The sequence below is a fragment of the Myotis nattereri genome (assembly GCF_964212035.1).
Source record: "Myotis nattereri genome assembly, chromosome: 19".
NCBI lineage: Eukaryota > Metazoa > Chordata > Mammalia > Chiroptera > Vespertilionidae > Myotis > Myotis nattereri.
This window is the reverse complement of record NC_138095.1, coordinates 11,392,216-11,417,965: the sequence shown is the minus strand read 5'-3', so window position 1 is coordinate 11,417,965 and position 25,750 is coordinate 11,392,216. Positions and strand designations below refer to the sequence as shown.

General features: G+C 49.0%; 1 protein-coding gene across 3 annotated transcripts in view; it reads left to right on the top strand.

Annotated features, from left to right (window-relative positions):
* KDM2B (lysine demethylase 2B) overlaps positions 1-25,750 on the top strand; it is a gene marked incomplete at its 5' end in the record, with an annotated part of 90,589 nt that overhangs the window by 44,760 nt on the left and 20,079 nt on the right. For 2 of the 3 annotated variants that reach the window (XM_081114126.1, XM_081114127.1), the window contains one exon: positions 3,318-3,404. In XM_081114126.1, the coding sequence (XP_080970252.1) occupies positions 3,318-3,404 (87 nt within the window). Of the gene's footprint in view, positions 1-3,317; positions 3,405-21,986; positions 22,144-25,750 lie in introns of those variants that run through there. The other variant, XM_081114125.1, reaches the window with a different exon arrangement.

The following is a 25,750-nucleotide window of genomic DNA, read 5'->3' as shown; positions in this document are numbered from 1 at the left end:
TGGACAGGCCTCCTAGAGCCCCAGGAGCATTGGAGCGTCTGCGAGGATCTCTAAATGCTGCGTGGCCAGGAGCCTGAATGGGTGAAGTGGACCCGTGCTGTCCTCCGGAATAGGGGACTTCCTGTTTGTCTGGCCAGGCTACCAGTCCCTCACGGTCTCTGGCGACCCAGGAAAGATTTTTGAAGCCAAAACGAACCTTCCAAGTGAGAGTGTTGTCACAGAGGGTGAGCAACTTCTTCCTGGCTGCACACCCAGGGCTCCCCCCGTCCTCTCTTCCCAGATGTTGGGGGTTCTTTTGCACTAAGAAATAAAACACAGCTCAGGAATGTAGGTCCAAGGCAGAATCCTTAGCTGGTGCCCCCTGCTGCCACTACCAGTGAGTGAGTCCTGTTTCTGACCCCTGGTGTTCGTCCTGGGTGCTTGCCCAGGTGTGACCTTTGGCTTGTGTTACAAAAAGGCCAGGTCTTCTCTCCTTCTCTCCGTTTCCCTAGGACCTCCGGCTGCCGCTCACCAAGGCTCACAGTAACCAGAGCCCCTGGGATTGGACACAGTCCCCGAAATAAGTCAGTCTCCGGATGGCTAGGTTTTGGCTCTGATCAACCACCCATTTTTCTCTTTCATTTGTATTTTTTTAAAATTTATCTTCATTGTTGAAAGTGTTACAGATGTCCCCCCCCCCCCGCCTCCCCATTGACCCCGTCTAGCCCATACTCCCCCCACCCCAGGCCTTCACCACATTATTGTCTGTGTCCATGGGCTATGCATATATGCATATAGGGTTTTTTTTGGTTAATCTCGTCCAACCTGTATTTTTGTATTTTTTTGATTTAGACATTTAAGGAACTTGATCAGAGACTTCTGGTGAATTGTGGGTTGAAGGTTGAGAGAACAAGGAAGGGACATGGTGGCTCCTTCAACGTTCGTTTTCTCTGGCTGGTGATGAAGGGTGTTGTGGAAGGAACACTGGATTGAGAGTCAGGTTTTACCTGTGTGATTTGGGCTTCCCTGTGAACTCCTCTGAGCTTAATTTTTCTCATTTATGTAGTGGAACTAAACCTCTTACGTTGTCTGCTGTCCAAATGCCCAAAAGGCCAAATGAGGACAGGCATTTGAAATCATTGGATAAACTATAAAAATAAACAAGGTAAAGTGTAGGTCTGTGTTGAACAAAGAGGCTGATGGGAACTGGGGAATGACCAGTGACCTGTTCTAGGAAAGAATGGTTTGCGCATTTTTGTGGAGTAGACATTTGGTGCTAATGTATGCACATTAGTTGATTTTGTTTGGCTGGGGGTCAGAGGGGGCTCCCTGATGATGTGCCGTCGATGACAGAAGCAAGAAAACCACATGGCTCAGTACCGCGATCCTTCCAGAATGGAACTAAAGGAGACAGGCTCTGAGAGGCACAGTTCCTCATCCACACTGTAGAGGTGGTGATAAATCCATCTCACGGGGTGGCCGAGAAGATCGGATGAGAGAGTGGATCTGAAGTCGTTGTTATGGTGCCCGGCAGAGAGAAAGTACTCAGTACATCTCACTCTCATGCATGCGTGCGGTGCCTGCCCTCCTGCTGTGTACATGGGCACCCCTCACCCAGCTAGTCCCACCTGTCCCGAGTGATGGACAGAGATGAGGAGGGGACAGGTGTGGTAAGTACTAAAGGATAGGACGTCTTCGGTGCATTTGAAAACAATAATTAAAAATGGAAACTGATGAAAAGTTGGTTGGCTTACTATTATCGTCAGGACGTTGGCAATTCTAAACAGTGCCCTCCCCTCGGTACACATAGTTCCCGCGGTCCCCCCAACCATTGGTAGCCTTTCCCGGTGCCCCATGTGAAGTACCCACCAGAGTTGAATAATGTCCATATTCTTGGTTCTTCCTGTTGTATTTCGTTTTAAAAAAAAATATTCTTAGCCCTGACCGGTTTGGCCTTGTGGATAGAGCGTCGGCCTGTGGACTCAAGGGTCCCAGGTTCGATTCCGGTCAAGGGCATGTACCTTGGTTGCGGGCACATACCCAGTAGGGAGTGTGCAGGAGGCAGCTGATGGATGTTTCTCTCTCATCGATGTTTCTAATTCTCTATCCCTCTCCCTTCCTCTCTGTAAAAAATCAATAAAATATAATTAAAAAAATATTTTTATTGATTTCAGAGAGGAAGGAAGAAGGGAGAGAGAGGTACAAACATCAATGCTGAGAGAGAATCACTAATCGGCTGCCTCCTGCACGCCCCACACTGGGGATCGAGCCCACAACCCGGACAATGTGCTCTGACTGTGAGTCGAACCTCCTGGTTCATAGGTTGATGCTCAACCACTGAGCCACACAGTCGGGCTGAATTTCTTTTGAAATATGTACATGGTAGAAAAATGGGTACCCTACACATTCTATTTTACCTTATTGTAACTGTTACTGTCTACTTGGCATTTTAAAAATTATTTTTTATCAGTAGACTTTGTTTTAGACTTACAGAAACATTCAGCAGGTAGTACAGTTTCCATATACTCTGCACATACCCAGTTTCCCCTATTGTTAACATCGTACAGTACATTTGTTACAATGAATGAGCCGGTGTTGATACATGGTTATAACTGAAGTCTGTAGTTTGTTCACATCGCCTCAGTTTCTACCTCTGGCCTTTGCCGGTTCCTGGATCCCACCCAGGACACCATATTACGTTTCCTCTTGGCTGTGACAGCTCTCAGACTTCCCCTGTTTTTATTGGCTGCGACAGATTTGAGGCGTACTGGTCAGGCATTTCGTAGAAAGTCCCTCTTTGGGAATTTGTGGCTTTGTTTATTTATTTTCAGTGATTTACTGGAAGCTTACTATAGGTTAGTCATTGTGTGTGGCTTTGGGGATATAACAGTGAGCCAAGCCGAAACTGGTTTGGCTCAGTGGATAGAGCGTCGGCCTGTGGACTGAAGGGTCCCGGGTTCGATTCCGGTCAAGGGCATGTACCTGGGTTGCGGGCACATCCCCAGTGGGGGGTGTGCAGGAGGCGGCTGATCGATGTTTCTCTCTCATCGATGTTTCTAACTCTCTATCTCTCTCCCTTCCTCTCTGTAAAAAATCAATAAAATATATTTAAAAAAAAAACAAAAAAAAAAAAACAGTGAGCCAAGACATTTACAAGCAACATTTACACGTTAGTGACATGGACTCAGTTTCTTCTGAGTGTGTGGGTGGCGGGTGGGTGGCGGACTTTGTGGAGAGCTCTCAGGGTGTTTCTAACTGGCTTAGGTGTGGCCTCCAGCCCCCTCCAGAGGTCTTCCCCCCCTACCCTGGGCTAATATGGCTCCTTTGTTTGGCCACAGAATGTCCTGAAGGAGCACGCTGACGACGACCCCACTCTGGCCATCACTGGGGTCCCCATAGTCACCTGGCCAAAGAAGACTCCAAAGGTAAGACGCAGGCTGCCCGACGCTGGGGGACCATTTCCACGGCCTTTCACATCTGTATGGTGAATGTTGACATTTTCAGGAGGGATTCCTGAGAGAGGGCACTCCAGTTAAGACGGTTTTAGTGGTTTGTTCATTGCAAGTGTTTGGTTTTCGAAAGGGATCATTTTCCCTAGCGTGGGAATTGCAGGCAGTGCCTCCTGGTGGTCACTCAGGAAACGGGGGGAAGTGATGCCTCCCCTTTCCCTGCGGTGAGTTTTCTTCTCCTTCCCTTTTTTCTTTCTCTCCCGACCTCTGCTTTTTTTCTTCCAGCGGACTCATGCACTGTTTTCTTTTGAAAGTGAATTTTTTCTCTTTATGAAATTGGTGGATGCTTACCGTACAAAAAAGTCTAATCAAACAGGAAAGGATAAAGACGCTGGGAAGAGCTCTAGCTGGTTTGGCTCAGTGGACTAAAGAGTCATGGGTTTGGTTCCGGTCAAAGGCATGTACTTCGTTTGCAGGCTTGATCCTTGGCCAGCCCTGGTAGGGGCGAGTGCGGGAGGCAACCAATCGATGTGTCTCTCTCACATCGATGTTTCTTTCTCTCTGTCTCCCCCCTCCCTTCTACTCTCTCTAAAAATCAATAGAAAAATATCCTTGGGTGAGGATTAGCAAAAATAGAAAAAAAGACACTGGGAAGAATACTAGAGACATCTCTAGAACTTGTGGGGAGCAGGTTGCTCTGCTTAGTCCTCTACCTCCCGCATCTTTTTTTTTATCTTCTTTTTTTTAATTGTTTTTTCTTTTTTATTTTATTTATTTATTTATTTATTTTATTTTCTCCCTTATCTTATTTAGACCCCACCTCAAAGTCCACCATCCAGAGAAAACCAGTCAGGTTTGGGTGTGTCTCCTGATGGCTGTGTTAGGCTGCGATTCATGTGTGTCAACCCATCCATCTACCATCAGTCTGTCTGCACTCAGCTCCACTACTTTCTTAAGCAAGTTATATATGCCCCAGATCCTTACCTTCCTCATTTATAAAAAGGGGTTACACCATATATTCTTTGAATATACCATATATTCGGTGAGGATTAAATGAGATAATGCACACAAAGTCCGATGGTTAGGGCTCTCCAAATGTGAGTTGTAACTTCAGCAACCTTCCTCCTTGATGGGTATTTTGCTAATTTCTGATTTATTTTAATTTTATTTTTTTGCCATTCTGTAAATTACTGAGAATAACATTCTAGATCTGCGCTTTCCAAAATGGTAGCTACTAAGCTGTATGTGATTGTTGAGCACTCGAAATATGGCGAGCAGTGCTATAAGTGTAAATACACAGCAGGTTTCAAAGATTTATCCCAAAAGAGAACAGTGCAAAATATCTCATTATTTTTTATTGATTGCTTATTGAAATTAGGGTTGCCAGATTTTTTTAAAAGATGCCCATTTGTATTTGATTTTCAGATAAATAACAAATAAAATTTCTAATATAAGTATATCCTATATATTACATGGGATATACTTATGCTAAAAAAGATTATTCATTATTCATCTCAAATGTACTTGGGGGTACTGTAGTTTTTTAAAATCCTCACCAAAGGACATGCTTGTTGATTTTAGAGAGAAGAAGGGAGAGAGAAACATCAATGATGAGAGAGAATCATTGATCGGTTGCCTCCTGCATGCTCCCCACTGGGGATCGAGCCCACAACCTGGGCATGTGCCCTGACTGGGAATTGAAACGTCAACCTTCGGTGCCCAGGATGCCACCAAACCAATCGAACCACACAGCCAGGGCTCTTTCTACCTGTTTAAATGTGGCTACAGTAAAGTTTAAAATCCGTATGTGGCTCACATTCTGTTTCTATTGGACAGTGCTGCTCTGGGTTATTCTTTTTACTTTCGTTTATCTCCTTAGGGTGTATTCATTCCTAAATGGGGGTCCACTGGGGAAAAGGGTGCTCATTCCTTGTGGGTATTGGATTCTAATACTCTGAAGCGTAGTGGGAATTTCGGAGGCAGTGGGAATGGAAAAGGATTCGCCTCCCTAACTTCCGCCTTTAGGTCCCCAGTCCATGGAAGCATTTTAAAATTGGCTTTCCCCGACATGGGCAATAAATATAAATGCCATTTAGCAGACCACAAACTGTTCTCGCAGACCTAGCACCCTGAAACAGCCCAGCCAGGCCCCACAACTGTGCTGAACCTGAAGAGGAAACCGTGGCTTTGCCTCACTGCCTCCAGGGGGAGGAGTAGGGTTTGCAGAATGTGGGCTGTTCAAGAAACAAACTTACCGCTACCCACTGCCATCTCAGAATCCATGGAGAGGTCCAAAGGGGGAAGTCACTTCAGGACTACAGATGTCCCTGTCGTCTCTGCCTGAGACCCTCAGCCCGCTCCTCAGGGGCCCATAGACATTTAAAAAAAAAACCCACACTGAACATCTGCCCCCCTTTCCTCCAGAGGCCTGGAAATGGCAAGCTGCTTCTGGGGGAGTAGCCCTGATCCCAGGAGGGCCCTGACCCCGAGGAGGATCAGTTATAAGCACCGGTCTATACCCAAGTTGGGCCTGGATAGGAAAAGTTGGAGCCCTTAGGGACCTGGGAAAGAGGGAGTAGGAGGGAGAAGGAATAACCTTTGACATTCAGCAACACGTATGGGGTACCAGCCATTTTTTAATAAAACAAATGTCATTCACATACCATACAGTTCTCCCACTTAAAGTGCACAATGAGATGTTTTTAGTATATTGAAAATGTTGAAAGAGTTGTACAAACCATCACCACAATCTAATTTTAGAACATTTTTGTACCCCCTTCCCCTAAGCTTTCTTTTTTTGTTTGTTTGTTAATCCTTACACAAGGATATTTTTCCATTGGTTTTTAGGGAGAGAGGGAAACATCGATGTGAGAGAAACACATCGATTGGTTGCCTCCTGTATGCTCCCGCACCAGGGCCCAGGCTGGGGAGGAGCCTGCAACCGAGGCACGTGCCCTTGACTGGAGTCAAACCCGGGATCCTTTGTTCTGCAGGCTGACGCTCTATCCCCTGAGCCAAACCAGCTGGTGCCCCCTAAGCTTTCTTTTCCCAGCCATCGCTAATCTACTTTCCTTCTCTATGGATTTGCCCTATTCCGGGCATTTCATAGAAATGGAATCATACAGTATATGGCCTTGTGTGATTGGCTTCTTTCACTTAGCGCAACATTTTTGAGCTTCATCCAAGTTTAGCATGTATCAGTACTTTATTCCTTTATATGGCCGAGTAATATTCTATTGTATGGCCACATAGCATATTCTGTGTGTCCATTCCTCTGTTGATGGGCTCTTGAGCTATTTCTACTTTATGGCAATTGTGAGTAGTGCTGCTCTGAACATTTGTGAACAGGTTTTTATGTGAGCCCGTGTCTTCATTTCTCTAGGGTAGATACCTAGGAGTAGAACTATGCTATGTTGAACTTTGAGGAACTGGCAGGCAGTTGTCCACAGTGGCTGCCCCTTTCTCCCTCCCCACCAGCTGTGTTCGAGGGCTCCGATTTCTCCACATCCTCACCAACACTTATCGTCTGTCTTTCCGATTAGAGCCAAGCCAGCTCGGTCTTTTTCTTTTTAATTTAGTTTATGTTTTCTATCGTTTCTTTGAAGTTTATTGTATGAGTCTGGCAGGGCCACCCTAACAACGTACCACAGATCACGCGGCTTACACGACAGGAGTTCATTTCCTCACCGCCCCGGAGGCCAGACGTCTGAGATCAGGGTGTCAGTTGGCAGGATCTGTGTATTTCTTCCGAGGACTGTCTTTGGCGTGTAGGTGGCTGCTGTCTCTGTGTCTTCACAGGGTCTTCCCTTTCTGTGTATCTGTGCCCTAATCTCCTCTACTGGTAACGACACAGCCAACCTGAATTCGGGCCCCACCATAACGACGGGTTTTAACTTAGTTACCTTCTTAAAGACATATCTCCGTTTGGAGGTGCTGGAGGTTCAACATAGGAATTTGGGGGTTGGGCACAATTCAGCCCACAGCATTTATTGTAAATGATTTCAGAGTCCAAAAAGGTATAAATAATAGACTAATGAATAATACTGTGCCCTTCCCCCGGCCCCCAGTTCTAGAAATAAATGATTGCCAGCTCAGCCCACGTCCCCTGGGTGTTGCTCCTCAGTGTTTGTACCAGTGTTTAGATCTTATTTAACCCTTACAAGGAGGTTAGGAGGTGGGTAGTCTTATCCCCATGGAGCCGTGGAAGCTGGGGACTCGGAGAGGTGCCCTGGCACGCTTGGGGCCACGCAGCTTGTGAGTAGTAAGGCATTTTTGTCCCCAGACGTGTTTCTCTGCTCGGAGGAACTCACTGAAATGTGGCAGAGAGAAGGGGGAGAGGGGGCCCGGTGCTATATTTATGCATTTCCTGGCCCGCGAGGTTAAAAAGTTAACGGGAACGGAAGAAGTAAGTAAACGACTGACTGCCTGGGCCGCCCGGGGTCTCCTGATTCCCAGGTTTGCAGTCGGCTCCTTCTCAATTTCATGCAGGTTGGGTTGAAAGATCAAGGGTGCTCACTGAGGCTGTCAGGATGCGAGGTAGGGAGCAGCACAGGGTCTGGGTCGGGTTACTTAACAAGTAATTAATGAGAAATGATGATTAGCTGGAAATGCTTTGATCTCCCACCTTGGCTCCTGCAGAACGGGGTCCTTCTCTGGAAGTGATTAGGCGCTGTGAGGTCATTTCTGATGTGGCGTCTTTCAAATCAAAGATGCTACTGAATCACCATCCGTCTCCATGCACTTGATGGGCTGTTTCCTCCGGTGGTGATGGATTTGTTTGATCCGTCTGCACTCTGGCCGCTTCCTTTTATGACCAGGTGGCGGGATTGGGGGGGCCCTGTCTGTGACCTTAGCACCAAGCCCAGAGAATTGAGCTTATTTGAAGCCTGACCTCTGAACTCAGGAGCCAGTTGACCTTGTGCTCGACAGCCAGACACTGTGACCTGGCCAGCTTGCCGGCTCATTCCCGGGAAGGAAACTGAGGAAGGGGGGAGGCCGAGCTTCGGCTGCCTGTGGAAAGAGAGCCTGTTGAAGCGTCCTGCTTCTTAATCCATTATCTCTAGTGTCCAAAGCAGGCTGCCACTTGAATTTCAATTATTGGCAATTTCGTTGGAGTGCAGGAGCAGAGAGGCTGGCCTGTGGATGAGCAAGCACCGTGGCAGGGGACACGGGGACAGTCGTCTTCAGCGGGTACTGGATCAGCTTTCTCACGAGGATGTTAGGGGCTGCACAGGGACCGCGGGAGGAAGTGACACACACACACACACACACACACACCTGATGCGTGTGTCACCCTCGGCTCTGCTCTGCTGGCTCGTCCCCTTCCTCCGCATTTGGTCATTTAGATCTGGGAGGCGTTACGTCTAGGGGGCCTGGGGAGTGACAAAGCCTTTCCCGGAAGGAGAGGCACAAAATTTGTTCTCTGCACTTCCTGTTCCTACTTGGCTCCCGATTCCTGTCACCGCCAGAGCCATGAAGTTGGTGCACAGTTGGCAAAGAGAATGACTGCCATCATGTCATCTGTGCAGGGCCAGGTGGTTTCCTAGACGGGCAGTGTGGTCCAGCGAGGACCAGCCCTCAGGCATCTGCTCTATCTGGGGAACAAGTTAAGGAAATACAGCTTCCTGGGCCCCACCCCGGACGCTGTGATGCATAGGGTTGGGCAGGGCCTGGGAATCTGCACTTTCCAAGTGCTTTGCAGGTAATGCTCATGCACGACTAGGATAAGCTCTGGGGTCAGACGCATCTGGGCATCGAATCCCAGCTCTGCCACTTAACTCACATGTAAAAGGGGCTAATAATGCTTTCCTGCAAGATGCTGTCTGTGCTGAAACCGGTTTGGCTCAGTGGATAGAGCATCGGCCTGTGAACTGAAGGGTCCCAGGTTCGATTCCGGTCAAGGGCATGTACCTGGGTTGCGGGCACATCCCCGGTGGGGGATGTGCAGGAGGCGGCTGGTCGATGTTTCTCTCTCATCGATGTTTCTGGCTCTCTATCTCTCTCCCTCCCTCTCTGTAAAAAATCAATAAAATATATTTTAAAAAAAAGAAAAAGATGCTGTCTGTGAAATACCTGAACAGCAGGTCATCAGTCACTGATAGCAATTAAATAGGTTTTTGTAATGACGGTTTCTAAGTAAACGCTATAACCCTGAATCTGTCCTCCCAGAAGGCTGGTGGCTTTCTCAGTAGAAATAGAGGACACATTTCCATCCCTAAGTTACTATTGTCTGGTGCTAAAACTTAATTTCTAGCAAGAGTCCGAATGGCTGAATTTCCCTGGAGTGGTCACGGGCTCTGCCGAAATGGTTGGTTTAGGAACATGCCTCTTGACCCCTTCCTCACTTCCCTGAAGGGGGGAGGGTGACTGTTGCCTTAGATTGTGCCACTGGGGGCGGGCGAGGGAAGGAGGGTGGGCAGGAGGTTAGGCAGCTGCCTTGATGGGCCATGGTGGGAGGAGAGGGTGTCGATTCCACCCTCCTGGGAGCAGGAAAGAGCAGCCCCTGAGGGTGGGCACAGGTGACACTCAACAACAGGGATGAGGGTGCAGTGAGGGGAACCAAGTAAAATATCACCTTGTCTGGGGTCCCCAGGGTTTTCCTAAAGGACAGCTAAGGCTTTTGTAGAGCTCGGAGTTCAGCAGGATCCCTTGAGTGGAGCAGATACCTTTGATAAGAGGATGCCCATAAAAGAAGGTATGTGGTTCTGAACAGTTGTTCACAGAATCAGCGACAGAAGAGTCCCGTTGACCGAAAACTATTGGTGGTTCGGGGATGCCATTTTCTTACAAGCTGGGACCAAGTCTCTGGCTGGTATACGTGAGCTCCGATCCCAAAATTTGTTAGTGGCTCAACCATAGGACAAGGGTCCCATCAGAGCCCCCCACGGTCCCTTTAGTGGAATGGACTGAAGCCAGGAAGTGGACGTTTCTAGCCACAGCACCTGCGGGATCCAGGCAGGATAGAGCAGTAGCAGCTTTACCTGCTGGCTTTTGTAAGAGCTGGAGTTGCCCTCTCCCGGTGGCTTCACACCGTCCTCCTTCTGTATGCGTCTGTTTCCAAATTCCCTCTTTTTCTGAGGACACTAATGACCTCATTTTAACTGAATCACCTCTGTGAAGACCCTCTTAATTCGGTCACATTCGGGGGGTTGGGGGTAGGATTTCATCAAAGAAATTTGGGGGGGGAAATACAGTTCAGCCTAGAACCCTGTGATCACACCTTCCGTGATCCTCTGTCTTTCAAATTATCTCCCAAGTCCCTATCCTGGCCTCTCGAGTCTTCAGCCATCGTCCGTCTTAGGATCTGCTGATGTCTCTCTTCCTTGCAGGGGAACTGAGCTACTCCCTCGTTTCTATTTACTTGCCAGCCTGGGTCTTTCCCCCTTGTTGGGAATGGTCCTATTTCCCCACGTACAAATTCTCCACCTCTGGGCCCAGCCGATGCCTTCTTCACCAGGAAGCTCCTGGTTGGGTGTTTTCTAGTTGTACCCCCAGCCTCCCTGTCCAGCCTTGTCCGGCCTGCTCCGCGGGCTGCGTCAGAAACCAAAGGGCGCCCTGGCCTCTCTGGCTCCGGGTGGGGTTCAACCATTGGGAGGGACCGGTAGGAGAATGGAACCTGGGAGCAGAGAGAGGCTGGGGGATTCGTTCTCCCAGCTTCCTCCCCACGGGATCCTTGCAGGTTGGCGGTTTCCTCCCGTGGAGACCACCGCTCCTCCTCCTTGGCCTTCTCCAGCGTTTCTCTTTGTTTCTAGTTACCATTCCCACCCCTAGCCCGTTGGCCAAAGGGAGGCAGCAGCTTATCACCATCTCCAGGCTCAGGGTGCAGCTTCATGCCTTGCTGGTGTCTCTGACCCGACTGAACTCTGCTCTGTAAATTGAGCCCCTGTTCAACTTTTCTCCGTGAACCTGGTGGGAGGGAGCTGGGGTGCCATCCATTTCCTGCCAAGACCTTGGCTGATCTACTCCCCGGTTTCTCTCTCCACTGGATGTCCACATTCTGCTCTGAGTTTTTGTCACATGTCTGTCCTAAGCCTCCACTAGCTTCTTGAGACTGAAACTCACCTGTTAATTTTTCCTTTTAAAAAAAAATATAGTATTGATTTCAGAGAGGAAGGAAGAGGGAGAGAGAGAAACATCAATGATGAGAGGGAGTCATCAGTTGGCTGCCTCCTGCACGCCCCCTGCTGGGGATCGAGCCCTGCAACTCGGGCATGTGCTCTTGACTGGAATTGAACCTGGGACCCTTCAGTCTGCAGGCCGACGCTCTATCCACTGAGCCAAACCAGCTAGGGCTAGTTATGTATTTTTGTATCCTGTCTTGCATGTATTTTTGTATCCTGTTAATTCTTTATGTATTTTTGTATCCTGTCTTGCATGATTGATCCCAGATAGCAAGGGCCCGGGAAATGTTTGTTGAGTGAATGAGCTTGATAGCAAGGTCTTCCTAGTGCTTCTAAAAGATAACGTTGTATTCAATCCTTTTCAGTCACTTTGATCTCCAAGTTGCCCCCCCGGCCCCCAGTACTCCCTTTGGTGAGAGGAAGTGTCTCTCCTTACTTTTAACTTTTGTTTCCCAGTCCCACTAAGAAGGGCTCCTTGGCACCCCTGAGACCCTTTTCTCCCTGAAATGTAGGCCTTTATTCCACCGACTTAGAAAGATCTTGTCTCACCTGGAATTTTGCAGCCATCACCTGTGTCGTTGCACAACCGCTATATTGGAACTTTAAGACAGCGTTCAGCCAAAGTAACCTGTAATTAAAGTCTGCAGCCCAGGATTTCTTTCTTCGCCTGATAACCTGCTTAGCTGTCTGTGTTAATAATGCCAACGACAATTCTTGGAAAGCAATTGCAGTGTTGAGGGCTCCTGCCCTCGTGGAGTCATTAGAAAGCCAGGCCGGTGCCGGAAGTGATTGAGGGCCATGATCATGGTTATATTTCTGGAATAATGGCCTACCCTTCAGTCTTTTCTTTTTGTCAAATGTCATCGTATACTTTCCCCTTTGAAAGGGGGACACTTGATCACTGACACTGGGAGTAAGCTGTCCTGTTCTTTTTTTCCCCTTCTCTATAATTTGGCTTTGTTAGAAAGATGGATGGATGTGCTACCAAATGGTGTCAGATAATCTTTCTCCAAAGTCAGCTGATCTAGAGAAAAAGGCATGATTAGGTGAACACAGGTGAAATGTTCACATTGTTTAATTTTGCTTTCGTGTTACAAAGGTGGGAAGGGCAAGTAGATTTGTTGGGATTCAAAGAAAGTAGGTGGGTGCCCCTGAAACTAATGCAAAATAATATTGAATGTGAACTGTAATGGAAAAATAACATTTTTTAAAAAGCAGTGGGAAGTGAAAGTAACAGTAAAACCTGCTCTAACCCACCAACCTTCTCACCAATGGATGTAAATGACTAACCAGCAATGCACTTTGCAGGAGTTCAGATAATTTCACTTGGGCACTTGGGTCGCTTCCCCCTTTGTCTGTAGTAAGTAATGCTGCTATGAACACGAGTGTATAAACACCTTTTTGAGCCCTTACTTGTAATTCTTTTGGGTATATGCCCGGAAATGGAATTGCTGGATCCTCTGGAAATTGTATGTTTACTTTTTTGAGGAGCTGCCACACCGTTTTCCAAGGCAGCAGCACCATTTTTTAAAAAAAATTAAATCTTTATTGTTCAGATTATTACAGTTGTTCCTCTTTTTCCCCCCCATAGCTCCCCTCCACCCGGTTCCCCTCCCACCCTCCGCCCTCACCCCGCCCCCTCACTGTCCTCATTCATAAGTGCACGATTTTTGTCCAGTCTCTTCCCGCATCCCCCACACCCCTTTCCCCCCCAAGAATAGTCAGTCCACTCCCTTTCTATGCCCCTGGTTCTATTATAATCACCAGTTCATTCTGTTCATCAGATTATTTATTCACTTGATTTTTAGATTCACTTGTTGGTAGATGTGTATTTGTTGTATCTTTACCTTTTTCCTCTTCTCCCTCTTCTTAAAGGATACCTTTCAGCATTTCATATAATACTGGTTTAGTGGTGATGAACCCCTTTAGCTTTTCCTTATCTGTGAAGCTCTTTATCTGACCTTCAGTTCTGAATGATAGCTTCGCTGGACAAAGTAATCTTGGTTGTAGGTTCTTGGTATTCATCACTTTGAATATTTCTTGCCACTCCCTTCTGGCCTGCAAAGTTTCTGTTGAGAAATCAGCTGACAGTCGTATGGGTACTCCCTTGTAGGTAATTGACTGTCTTTCTTTTGCTGCTTTTAAGATTCTCTCTTTGTCTTTTGCTCTTGGCATTTTAATTATGATGTGTCTTGGTGTGGTCCTCGTTGGATTCCTTTTGTTTGGGGTTCCCTGCGCTTCCTGGGCTTGTAAGTCTATTTCTTTCACCGGGTAGGAGAAGTTTTCTGTCATGATTTCTTCAAATAGGTTTTCAATATCTTGCTCTCTCTCTTCTTCTGGCACCCCTATAATTTGGATGTTGGTATGCTTGCAGCTGTCCCAGAGGCTCCTTACACTGTCTTCGTATGTTTGGATTCTTTTTTCATTTGCTTTTCCGGTTGGGTGTTTTTTGCTTCTTCGTATTTCAAATCTTTGACTTGATTCTTGCGATCCTCTGGTCTGCTGTTGGGAGTCTGTATAATATTCTTTATTTCAGTCAGTGTATGCTTACTTTCTAGTTGGTCCTTTATCACAACCTTGAGGGTCTCACTAGATTTCTTGAGGGTCTCATTAAGTTTATCAGCGGTTTCTAGAAAATTCTTGAAAAACCTTAAAAGTGTGGTTTTGAACTCTATATCCAGTAGTTTGCTTTCCTCCATTTCTGTCATTTGTGTCCTGTTTCTTTGTCTCTGCATTTTTTATGCTTCGCTGTGTTGATAGAGTGACTTTCTGTGCTAGGTGTCCTATAGGGCCCAGTGGTTCAGCCTCCCCAATTACCTGAGGAGGACACTCTTGGTGCACCCGCTTGTGGTCTTTGTGCACAGTCTTGTTGTAGTTATGCCTTGGTTGTTGTAGGTATCACTGGGAGGAATTGACCTCCAGGCCAATTGGCAGTGAGAATCAGCTGTGTCTGCACTGGGAGAACTTCTGTGCTAGAGACACCCCTCTGGGACAAGACTTGCTTCAGTGGGGCTTTGGTGCTCACTGAGGCTGCCCTTTGAGTGTGTCCTTTATGGATCTGAGGAGCTGCAATCTGGATGGTCCCACTCTGACCACTGGGCACACTGGCTCCTGGATCTCTAAGGAGGTGCTAATCTAGCCTCTGCCTGAGGCTACCCAGCAGAAGCCAGCTGTGAAGCAATGCAAGTTGCCGTGGGGCCTTGGGCCAGCTGCAGTTTGTTCAGTAATTTTCAGATTGCAAAGCCTCCGTGCAAGGTTTGGGCGGGGCAGGGTCCCAGGGGATCAACAGGGCAGGTGGGAGCGAGCAGTTATGGCTGTTCTCAGTCCTGCCCTCAGAGGCCCTGGCAATCGCTATGAGCACCTCCAAGAGAAAGCTGCCCTCGAGTTCCGACCGATGCCAGACAGTCCTGTTTCTCCCGTATGAGTCTGGGTCCCCAGAGACTCGCCGGAACTGGAGCTCAGAGCTTGAGACTCCCTCCCGATTGATAAAGACAACCGTGTCCTCAGCCGTGTCCTCTCCGCATGCACCTCCACACATTTGTATTTTACTTCCGCACCGCACCTCCTCTGAGTCTCGGTATGCTTTTCTGTTTCCTTCTAGTTGTAGAATTTCCACTCAGCCAGCCTTCCTGTGGTTCTGGGTGATGTCCGTTCCGTCTTTTAGTTGTATTTTTGAAGTGGTTGTGTGAGGCAGCAATCTCCCGTGTTTACCTATGCCGCCAGCTTGGTTTTCGTCAGCAGCACCATTTTTTTTTCCCCACTAACAGTCCAGAGGGATTCCAGTTTCTCCACATCCTCGCCAACACTTGTTATTCTCTGTTTGTTTATTTTTAAATAGCCATCCTAATGGCTGTTATTTCTTTTTGACTCGCTTTATTTTGTATGCCGAAGCATTGTTTAGAAAATTACAGACATTCGTGGCAATTCTACCTCTAAATACTTACACTTGCCTCTCTGAAAAAGAAGAAAAATTTCTACTAGTACATAGCCAAAATAACGTTATTACCCCTAACAAAATTGGTAATTCCTTAATGCTACCTAATGCCTGGTCATCCTGGTCATGTTCAGATTTCCCAAATGATCCTTGATGAAAGTACACCACCCAAACCAGGATCCAACCCAGGACCACACTTTGAATCTGCTCTGAATTCTCTTCATCCAGACCTTTCTTGGGATGGCAATTGGTGAGAAGATGGAAGGGACCATGTGTGATGCAGAGCATCTTGTTTTATGCATGTGTCTGATGCTGCCTGGTGCTGTCATTTCGCTTCTTCCCTCTCTCTTGTCATTTCTGTAAATTAGGCATTAGATCTAAGGGCTTGGTAAGATTAAGGTTACATATCATAGTGACTAAGGTGGTGGTGGTCTGATCCTTCCCCCCATTACTCAGTGATGTTCGTCCATCTTTCTCCTGTAGAATGATCTGGAAGGTGATGCCTTGGCCCCTTGCTTCCCTCCACCATTCACTGGTTTCAGCACCAGTTGACCATTCTTTCCTGTATCCATTTTACCAGGAGATGCAGAGTGAATTGCCGGCATCCTTTCCCAAGCTTTCCCTCATCCATCGAGGTTGCCCTTATCTAGAGCCACCCCCCCCCCCGCACAACCCCCAAAAAGGCAGCGCTCATGCTTTTTCTTTCCCTTTAAAGACTAATTTTCAAAGGAAGGAGTCCGTTTAATGGCAGTTTCATATGGTGACAGATGAGTTTCGTCAGGCCTTTTCTATTCTGAGTGTCATGATAAACTCATGGATTTTCATAGACCCAGGAGGATTTCAAAGGTAAATTGGCCCTCTGGAGATAAGCCATTTTTGAAGAAAAGCAAGAATGGTACATGAAGAGAGGCTCATGGCAGCTGTGTGTGTGTCTTCCCCCACTCCTCCCCCCGCTCCCCAGCCAAACTAGACATTTGCATTTGCCTGGTGTGTGTGTGTGTGTGTGTGTGTGTGTGTGTGTGTGTTTTCCCCCATCCACTCTCCCAGCCACACCAGAGCGAGCGTTTGCATTCACATTTGCCAGGCATGCATCCCTAAGTGAAAGGCATGAAAGTTTAGTGAGAGCCCATCAGTGACTGTTAGCAGCTCATAGAAGATGGGATTCAACTCTCTCCTTGGTTTGATTAGCTTCAACCTGCCCCAGGGTTTAGGGCCAACATTCCCAACCCGGTTACCTTTTAGGGATAGGAATTAAGATCACTCTTAAGTGATGGCTCTTACATACACTTTTTCATTTAGGTAAAATTCACCTAACATAACAATAATCATTTAGCCCTGGTTGGTGTGACAGTTGGTTGGAGCATTGTCCTGTGCACCAAAAGGTGGTGAGTTCGATTCCCGGTTAAGGCATATACCCAGGTTTTAGGTTCTATTCCCGTTGGGGCAAGTGCAGTAGGCAACCGATTAATGTTTCTCTCTCATCTAAATTTTTCTTTCTCTCCCCCCACCCTTCTTCTCTCTAAAAATCAATAAAAAATGACCTTTAAGAAAAAAGAATAGTTTATTGATTTTGATTTTTATTATTTTTAAAAATATATATTTTTTTATTGATTTCAGAGAGGAAGGGAGAAGGAGAGGGAGAGAGAGATAGAAACATCAGTGATGAGAGAGAATCATTAATTGGCTGCCTCCTGCACGGCCCCCGCTGGGGGACTGAGCCCGCAAGCTGGAAATGTGCCCTGAAAGGTTGAACTGGCAACCCTTCTGTGCATGGTACAACACCCAACCAATTGAGCCACACTGGCCAAGGCAAAACACACACCGCAAAAACAAAACATTTTTAAGCGAACAGTTCAGTGTCATTTAGTACATCCACAATGTTGTGCAACCTCCACCACTGTCTAAATTTCAAGAAAATTTCACAACTCCAAAAAGAAACCATGTACCCATTATCCGTCACTCCCCATTCCCTCGCAAACACCCCTCAGCCCCTGGCAGCCGCCAACCTATTTTCTCTCTCTATGGGTTTACCTACCCTGGACATTTCATATATATGGAATCATATAACATGCGGCCTTTTGTGTGTGGCTTCTTGCACTTAGCGGCATGTTTTCAGGGTTTATCCACATTGTAGCAGGTGTCAGTGCTTCACCCTTCTTTGTGGTTGAGTAACATTCCACAGGTTGGGAAGACGGAATTTGGTTTGCTCATTCATCACTGGAAGGAATTTGGGTTGTTTCCACATTTTGGCCATTATGAACAGAGCTGCTATCAGTGGTGAACATACTCTTACCTCTTTCCTGTCTGCTTTATCATCCCATTTTGCATCATCTTTGGATTTGGTCTTTTCTTTTGAGTGTAAGTTCCACACACAGAACTTTATATCCTGTTTCTCCAAGGTCTGTCTTTGGCAGATGGTGGGACAGACAATGTGATGACTGGTTTCATGCCAGGAAACCAAGGTGTGTGTGTTGGGGGGCGGGGGGGCTAGATTTGGCCTAGTTATGAAGAATATTTTTAAATTACAAAAGTTCTGGTTTTAGACTGGAAGTATGCTGGCATTTTATGCATTTTTATATGTTTTTATTGATTTTTAGAGACAGAGGAAAGGAGAGGGAGAGAGAGGGGGAGAGAAACATCGATTTGAGAGAGAAACATCAATCGGCTGCCTCCTGCATGTACCCAAGCCAAGGATCGAGTCCACAAACTATGCATGTACCCTGACCAGGAATCAAACTGGCAACCTTTGGTTACATGGGACAATGCTCAACCAACTGAGCCACAGTGGCCAGCGCATTTCATGCATTTTTAGCTCCTTATACTTTCCAGAACTTGTGGGGAGGGTGGTTTGTCTAATGAATCCATTTGTTTCATCTGAATTGTCTGAGCACTCAGCCTTAGCCTGGATTTTTGTGGGGAAATAAATAGAGGAGGGGAATAACTAAGGTCAGCGAATGAATTGGAAATGGGTGGATGGTGGGAAAACATTTCTCAGATCAATGCCGTTTACCTGTTAAACTAGTTAATTTTTTAAAAATCCTATGCACAGTCACAAATCTTCCAGTGACGGTGAATACTTACTGGTTGATTTGGGTAGTGTAAGAAGACGTTATTGGGAGAGGAACCCCTTTTCACAGGAAGTTCTGTCTGTTGAAAGGGCCTATATGACAAATATGCTTAGTTTGTAAATGCTCATGGAATGACTGTCCCCAGGGGCGAGAATGGGGAGATAAAAAGTAACTAAACAACATCAGTAATTTCCTGAACAGAAATCACTGCCGCCTTTTTGTCACTCAGGCATTCTTTGAACCGTAGTTTTATCCAGGCAACCCTGCAATCAGCCCTGAGTTGCTATGTGACACTAGGCAAAAATTCTTCCTATTTACATTTTGTTAGAAAAATAACTCTTCAAAAGCCCTCCTTTTGTAGTTCGGGGGGGAAAACCTATTGAAGAATAGAGAGAGAGAGAGAGAGAGAGAGAGAGAGAGAGAGAGAGAGAGAGAGAGGCAAGTGGTGGAATGACAGGAAAATAACTGAAGCATGCATTCTCTATTGCTTGTTAAGTATAAATTAATACTTGCATTAAGAGGCAACCCCTTGCATGCCTGCTTTGTCATTTCTGTTCCCTCCTTAGGGGCAGGTTGACGCCTAGTGTCCCCTGGTTCAGGAGAGTGCCAGCCCGTTCTCTTTTCCTGCCCTGATCCTCTAGAACAGCGGTTCTCAACCTTGGCTGCACATTAGAATCACCTGGGAATCTTTTTAAAATCCTGATTCCTGGGCCTCATCCTCCGGAAATTCTGTTTCTTTGTGATGAACCACCTGGGAATCTTTTTAAAATCCTGATTCCTGGGCCTCATCCTCCGGAAATTCTGTTTCTTTGTGATGAAGTGGGGCCACAACATTAGTAACAAAGAAACACAATTTCCGGAGGATGAGGCCCAGGAATCAGGATTTTAAAAAGATTCCCAGGTGATTCTAATGTGCAGCCAAGGTTGAGAGCCGCTGCTCTAGAAAGTGATGTTCGCGCCCTGTAGCCACGCCCTTTGTGGCATGGGCACAAGGAAAGGGGCCACATGCAGGAGAGACCTTCGCCCTAGGGGAGCCCAGGGTCCAGAGGGCGCTTGCCGAGTGTGCCCTTTTCCCTGCCCCGTTCCTGGGAGTGGGCATGGGGAGATGGATTTCTGCCACCTTTTACCTTAGCTCCCTGCCTGTCCCCACCCTGGGTCAGCCTGCAGTGCCCTTCGGTGCCTAAGTCTGGGCAAAATCTCTCAGCAATAGGGGGCATTCCTGGTGTTTCATGATCCAACAGGCCGACCAGAAAATGAAATGACACTCAGAGAGGAAGCAGGGACATGAGTGAGGACTGTGATCCAGGCGGACTTGGCATCTGTCTATTTTTATTTCCTCACCACTTGGTGAAAGTTCTGGGTCCTCTGGCTCGGGCAAGTGCCAACTGCCTGGTGGCATCAGCTTTGGAGAGCGCTTTCTAAGAATGTCAGCCTAGGCTAAGTGGAGCCAGGAGAGTGTTCACTTCTCAGGGTCACTGAAAGATGAGGTTCAGCCCTGGTCTGGTGGCTCTGTTGGAGCATCGTCCCATACCCTGAAAGGTCATCGGTTCGATTCCCAGTCAGGGCACATACCTAGGTTGAGGGTTTGATCCCTGGGCAGGGCGTGTATGGGAGGCAACAGATGAATGTTTCTCACACTGATGTTTCTCTCCCCCTCCCTCTCTCTCTAAAAGTCAATAAAAACATGTCCTCGGGTGAGGATTAAAAAAAAGAAGAAAGATGGGATCCAGAGGGAGGAAAAATGAGCCTAAGGCATGAAGTAAATGCTGAATTTGAAGGTGGCAGTTTTACTGGGCAAGGGCTGGTGTCATGTATTTTATTTCCAGTCCAGGCCACAATTAATACAAAACAAATGTTGGATAATTGTGTGCACCAGTTAGCTAAAGGAAACAACTGTGGAAACTATAAGATACTCAGAACAGACATGTTTCAGTAAAGAGCAAGTCCGCTGGGATTTTTTCCCCATAGTGTCAGTGGGTGCATACATTTCAGACAGACTTTAAAATCCACCCTGTAAGACAGGCATCCCTGTCTATTCACTCTTGCTAACTCCCGGCTAGAAGCCTCCTGAGTTTTATTTACAAGTTCTGTGTCACACATTCTGCCTTCCTTGAAAGACCAGGCCATGACCTGCCTGTGGGTCCCTTCTGCTCTCACAGTGGATTTCTCAGCCAGTGGCCTGAGCATGAATTAACAGTTGGATGACATTGAAGAGGTGATGACCAGATTTCACAGTGAACGGGGGCTCTTTCTGGGGAAAGCCTCTGATCTCTTTACGGAGGAAGGTCACCCATTCCTCTGCTGGGCAAACCTTCCCATTTTACAGATGAATCTGAGCAGGTACAGGTATGCATATTCAGTGTCAGGTTGGGCATCCCTAGTTAGGTGATGAGTACGCTGGCTGCTAGGCTGTCTTTCTGCTCAGCTTGAGTTGAGCTATGGTCTTGATTCTTACAACAACATTGACCACTATAGCTACGGGGTTGGGAGTTCCTCCTCCATCAGAGTAAGGGCAGCTGGTGTAAGTGCCCATAGATTTTTATTTATTTTAAAAATTAATCTCAACCTGGCTTTACAGTAACAGTTTTCTGCAGGAGTGGGCTGCTTTTGGAGTAAGCACTAGGAACCTTTACACTTTAGAAACCCACACCTTCTGGGCCAGCCCGGTAGTTGCTAGTCTCCAAGGACAGAGCGCATTCAGGGCTTCTCTCTGGTCGCCTCCTCGTCTGGGGCTCGATCTGAACTCCCATCTGCACCGCCCCACATTCAGTGCCAATTCCCTCTCCACTTGGAAAGGCAAACCTGAGGGCAGAGAGGGCAGAGTCGGGGAGAACTGGGCCCCCAGATGATTCCAGGCCAGCGGGCCTTCAAGCTCTGGGCGCGGGATTCTCGGGTTCACGGACATCAGGTCCTGGTCCCAGAGCTTGTGCAAACCCGGAGCCCGGGTGTCCGTCTTCGGGGGCACAGGGACCGTGCCAGGCGTCGCGTGCAGGGTTGCTCCCCATTGGCCCCTGCACCCCGAGGCTCCCACGGGACGTCCCGCAGGACCACACAAAAGACCCCACCCCAGGTCGGGCGTGCATTTCCTGTTAGATTGGCGGCGGCGTGCAGCCAGCCACCCTTGTGTATCCCGGGGCGCACGGGCCGGGCGGGGCACGGGGCACGCCCCCACGCAGCCCCAGTCCCCGCGAGGGCCGGTCTCTGTGGGTCCGCCCCCGTGTCACCGCAGGCTGGGCTCCCTTTGTGTGCGGCCCGAGAGCCGCGGCCGCGCCATTGGCCCGCCGGCCCGGGGGGCCAGCCCCTTCCTGGCTCGCCTCATGCATATGCATGAGCGCCCGGCACTCCCTCCCCTCCCCGGCCCCTCCCCGCCCCCTCCCGCGCGGGCGTGCGAGGCGCGCGGCGCGGCTCCCTCCTCGCGGCGCGGGAGCCCGAGCCCGAGCCCGAGCCCGGGCGAGCCGAGCCTGCTCCGGGCGGGCGGCGGTGGCGGCGGCGGCGCTCCAGCCATGTCAGCGCGCGCGAGCCTGGGCCCACCATGAGCCATGGCCATGTCCGTGAGCGCCGAGGACGACGACTATGAATCGGAGCCGGACCAGGTCAGGGGCCCGGGGTGGGGCTGAGGGAGGGACCCGCCACCCGACCTCCAGACCGACCGACTGACGCGCCCTGGGCGGCCGCGACGCCACCCCGCCGCGATCAGGAGAAAGTTTTGCAGCCGCTGCCGGTGGTGCCGCCAGGGCCGGGCCCGAGCGGGGCAGAGAGGAGCGCGGCAGGCCGGCGGGCGCCCCGGGCCCCGCAGCGGCCCGGGCAGGGGGCGTGTGCGAGTGGCTGTGCGCCGGGGCGGCCGGCCGTGCCGCGGGGACAATGTGGGCCTCGCCGTCGGGCGGGCCCTGCCAGGCGCCGGCCCGGGCCCGCGGGCAAGTTGCGGGCGCCGGCGCGCGGGCGGTCGGCCGGGGCGCGCCTCGCCCTCCCCTCGCGCCCTCGCCTGCGGCCCACGCGCGTGCCGGCCGCCCCGGGCGCACCCGGACCTGCGGGCGCCGGCGCCTTCCTCCTTCACGTTTGCAAAGTTGCATCGGGACCCTCGGCCTCTGGGCTGGAGGACGCCGCGGCCCGGAGGGTGGGCGGTCGGGGCCCGTGGGCCCGTGGGCCCGACGGCCCGAGCTTTTGTCTGGGCGCTGCGCGCCCGCCGCCCGCCGTGGGCCGACGAGACAGGAGGGAGACAGGAAGGGGTGCGAGCCGCGGCCGGCGCGGGGAATCCGGAACCGGCGAGTGCGCTTCGCGGCAGAGGAAGCCGTGACCCCAGATGGCAGTATTCGGCCTCCGATGGGTGTAGAAGGGAAAGCAACCTCTCTGGGGAGCAGCGGGGAGAGATCTGTATAAAACAAAAGCCCCGGGTGTGTTTGTGGCGTGAATGTACTCCGGGAAGATTCGCGTTTAGGAAGCAGGAGAAGAAAGTGGAGGTTCTGCGAAGTGTAATCTGTACGGTATTTGAAACGGGACGCCGGCGATGTAGACTTGTCCCCAGAATTAAGCATCGGATGGTTGCGTTGTCATGCGGGCATGGGACTAGGTAAGGGGCGTGTTTATAATCCTGGGTGCCTTTCCTGGATGGGATAAAGATGTTTGGGGATGGTCAGGCCTAGATGCAGGGCGTTTTATCCTTCCATTAGGCGCGATTGAGGAAGTCCTGGGTAGGTTGCACTTAAGTCTTATCTCACGTTATTGAGTGGCTTTTCTTAGCAGAGACCAAGTTAAATTGTGTGGTTTTCTGTTTGGCTGGATCGTCTTCAGGCACACGTACCTTATGAGGTGTTCCTGGGTCTCCCTGGTTTTAGGAATTGGACTAACTCAGAGGCAACCCAAGTGGTTTGGGAGCTTGGGGCTTTGATCACGTCGGTGGGTAGCGATGCCAGTAAATGGTTCTCACATTCCTGCTGCTCAGTTCACACCTCGGCTCTAGGTTTGAAGGTTTCAGTTTAGTTTGGGCGCACCTCACCCCTGCCCACAGCTGACCATTTCTCTGTGGCATCTGGTCATTCATAAGACACTTCACACGGGGTACTGCACTTTGGTGTTTCGGGATCCAGGTTCCTGTGACCTGTTTTGCTTTTGTTTTTTAATTTGGCCACGCTCTCTGGCCTTCCATAGGTATAATGTTTGACACTGCACGAGGCAAGACTTGGTATGTCTCTCTGGGCTTACAACCGCGTTTTCCGCTCCTGCCACTCCCGAGAGAGACCTCCATCAAGAGCGGACCTGTACTCCCGTTGCCAGGTTTTGTTTGCCTCCTCCTCAGTCAGCCAGTGTGGCGCTTGGAGTTATCAGCCAGGGAAGTTCTCGAGGTTGCGATGTTCGCTCTAAGATGATTTCCCCCCCACACACGTACTGAGGGAGAAGACCTCTAAGCCAGGTCAGTGGGCAACAGGTTTTTCTGTAGTCCTAACAGAAAATGGTTGTCTGCTAAGATAACCGGCCTTGGGAACACTCTAAGCTAGGGCTCCCTTGCCTCGAGCCTCCCTACTTCTTCCTCATCAGTGTGTGGTGGTTTGTCTGTTTCTCAGTCTTGGGATTTCTTGGGCCTGCGTAGAAGAGTGGCTTCCTCCAAGGACCGCCAAGGCAGGTGTTTCCAAATGAAAGCGAGTCTCCAGGTTGCAGGCTCTAAACCCCCCTCCTTAAAATAAGTCTCCTTCAGGGAGGGCTCCTCCATCCCACCCGCCAGAATGGGCTGGCACCATAGGAGAGGCCCTTCATGAGGAGGCGTGGGAGACCTGGCAGGTGGGTATGCAGGTGATCTTGCTCACCTGCTTAGTGAGAGGACCCCGTGGAGGCCCTGCTGGGAAGTTCCCGTCGCCCAGTCCATCCATCCCTGCAGCTGCGCCCAGCCCCTCCCCCCACCCCTCATCAGAATTTTCCTGCTGCCGGGGTAAAAGTGCTCGTCTCTCACCCCCACCCAAGGCAGGTGTCCAGTTCTGGGGACCATCGGGCTTCCTTAGGCCTGTTCTGCTGGGCTGGCCTGTGTGTCCTTTCCCTTCCCGCAGCGGCCTGGCTTCCCCCTGCTCCTGATGTCCGTCCTGTGGGACCAGAGCAAGGGGGTAATGCTGAGGGGGAAGGAGACCCCTCCCACATTCTTTACCTATGATCACCTTAGTCTGGGCCTTCTCCTCATCGACTTCATTTGCTTTTCCAGTGCAGAATGTGTCTGAAAATTCTTCAGCTCTGCTTTTCAGTTTGAGGAGATGCCCCTTAAAGAAGGGCTTGTTAGAAGAATTCTTGTTCCATCTTGGGTGTTTTGTGGTTTTTTAAACCCCTGAAGTAAAAATAGTTTTATTCCTTTTTAAAAAAATGTTTTTATTGATTTCAGAGAGAGGAAGGGAGAAAGGATAGAAACATCAATGAGAATCATCAATCGGCTGCCTCCTGCACGCCCCCTACTGGGGATCGAACCTGCAAACCCAGGCATGTGCCCTAACCGGAATCAAACCGTGACCTCTTGGTTCCTGGGTCGATTCAATGCTCAACCACTGAGCCATACTGGCTGGACTTATTTCTTTTCTTTTCTACATATATATATATTATTTCTTTTTTTAAATAAAAATGATTATTGCTTGTTTAAAGTGATGAATAATAGAAATTTATGAAGAAAATATCTCATAAATTTATGCAGCCCTAATCACTATGTTACTCATTATAGCTTCTTAATGACATTTTAAGACAGGGGTCCTTGAATCTTCCTGAAATTATATGCAAAAGTTTTGAGGCGCCCTAACCGGTTTGGCTCAGTGGATAGAGCATCAGCCTGCAGACTGAAAGGTCCCAGGTTCGATTCCGGTCAAGGGCAATGTACCTTGGTTGCGGGCACATCCCCAGTAGGGGGCGTGCAGGAGGCAGCTGATCAATGTTTCTCTCTCATTGATGTTTCTAACTCTCTGTCCCTCTCCCTTCCTCTCTGTAAAAAAATCAATAAAATATATTTTTAAAAAAAGTTTTGAGGCTGTGCCTATGTGTAGAAGGTCTTTAGCTTTCCTCAAACTCTCCAGAACCCATCTCTTGGGTTCTGGTACCTGTGTTTTGTGGTGGTTTTTTTTTTTTTTCTATCTCTTGCTCCTTATCCTCAGCATATAAACAGACTGAAGCCTTCCCTGGGTCTATAGGTGATTGTTAAGGGACCTCTGGTGCTGCTGAAATCCAGCTTTTCTTGGAATG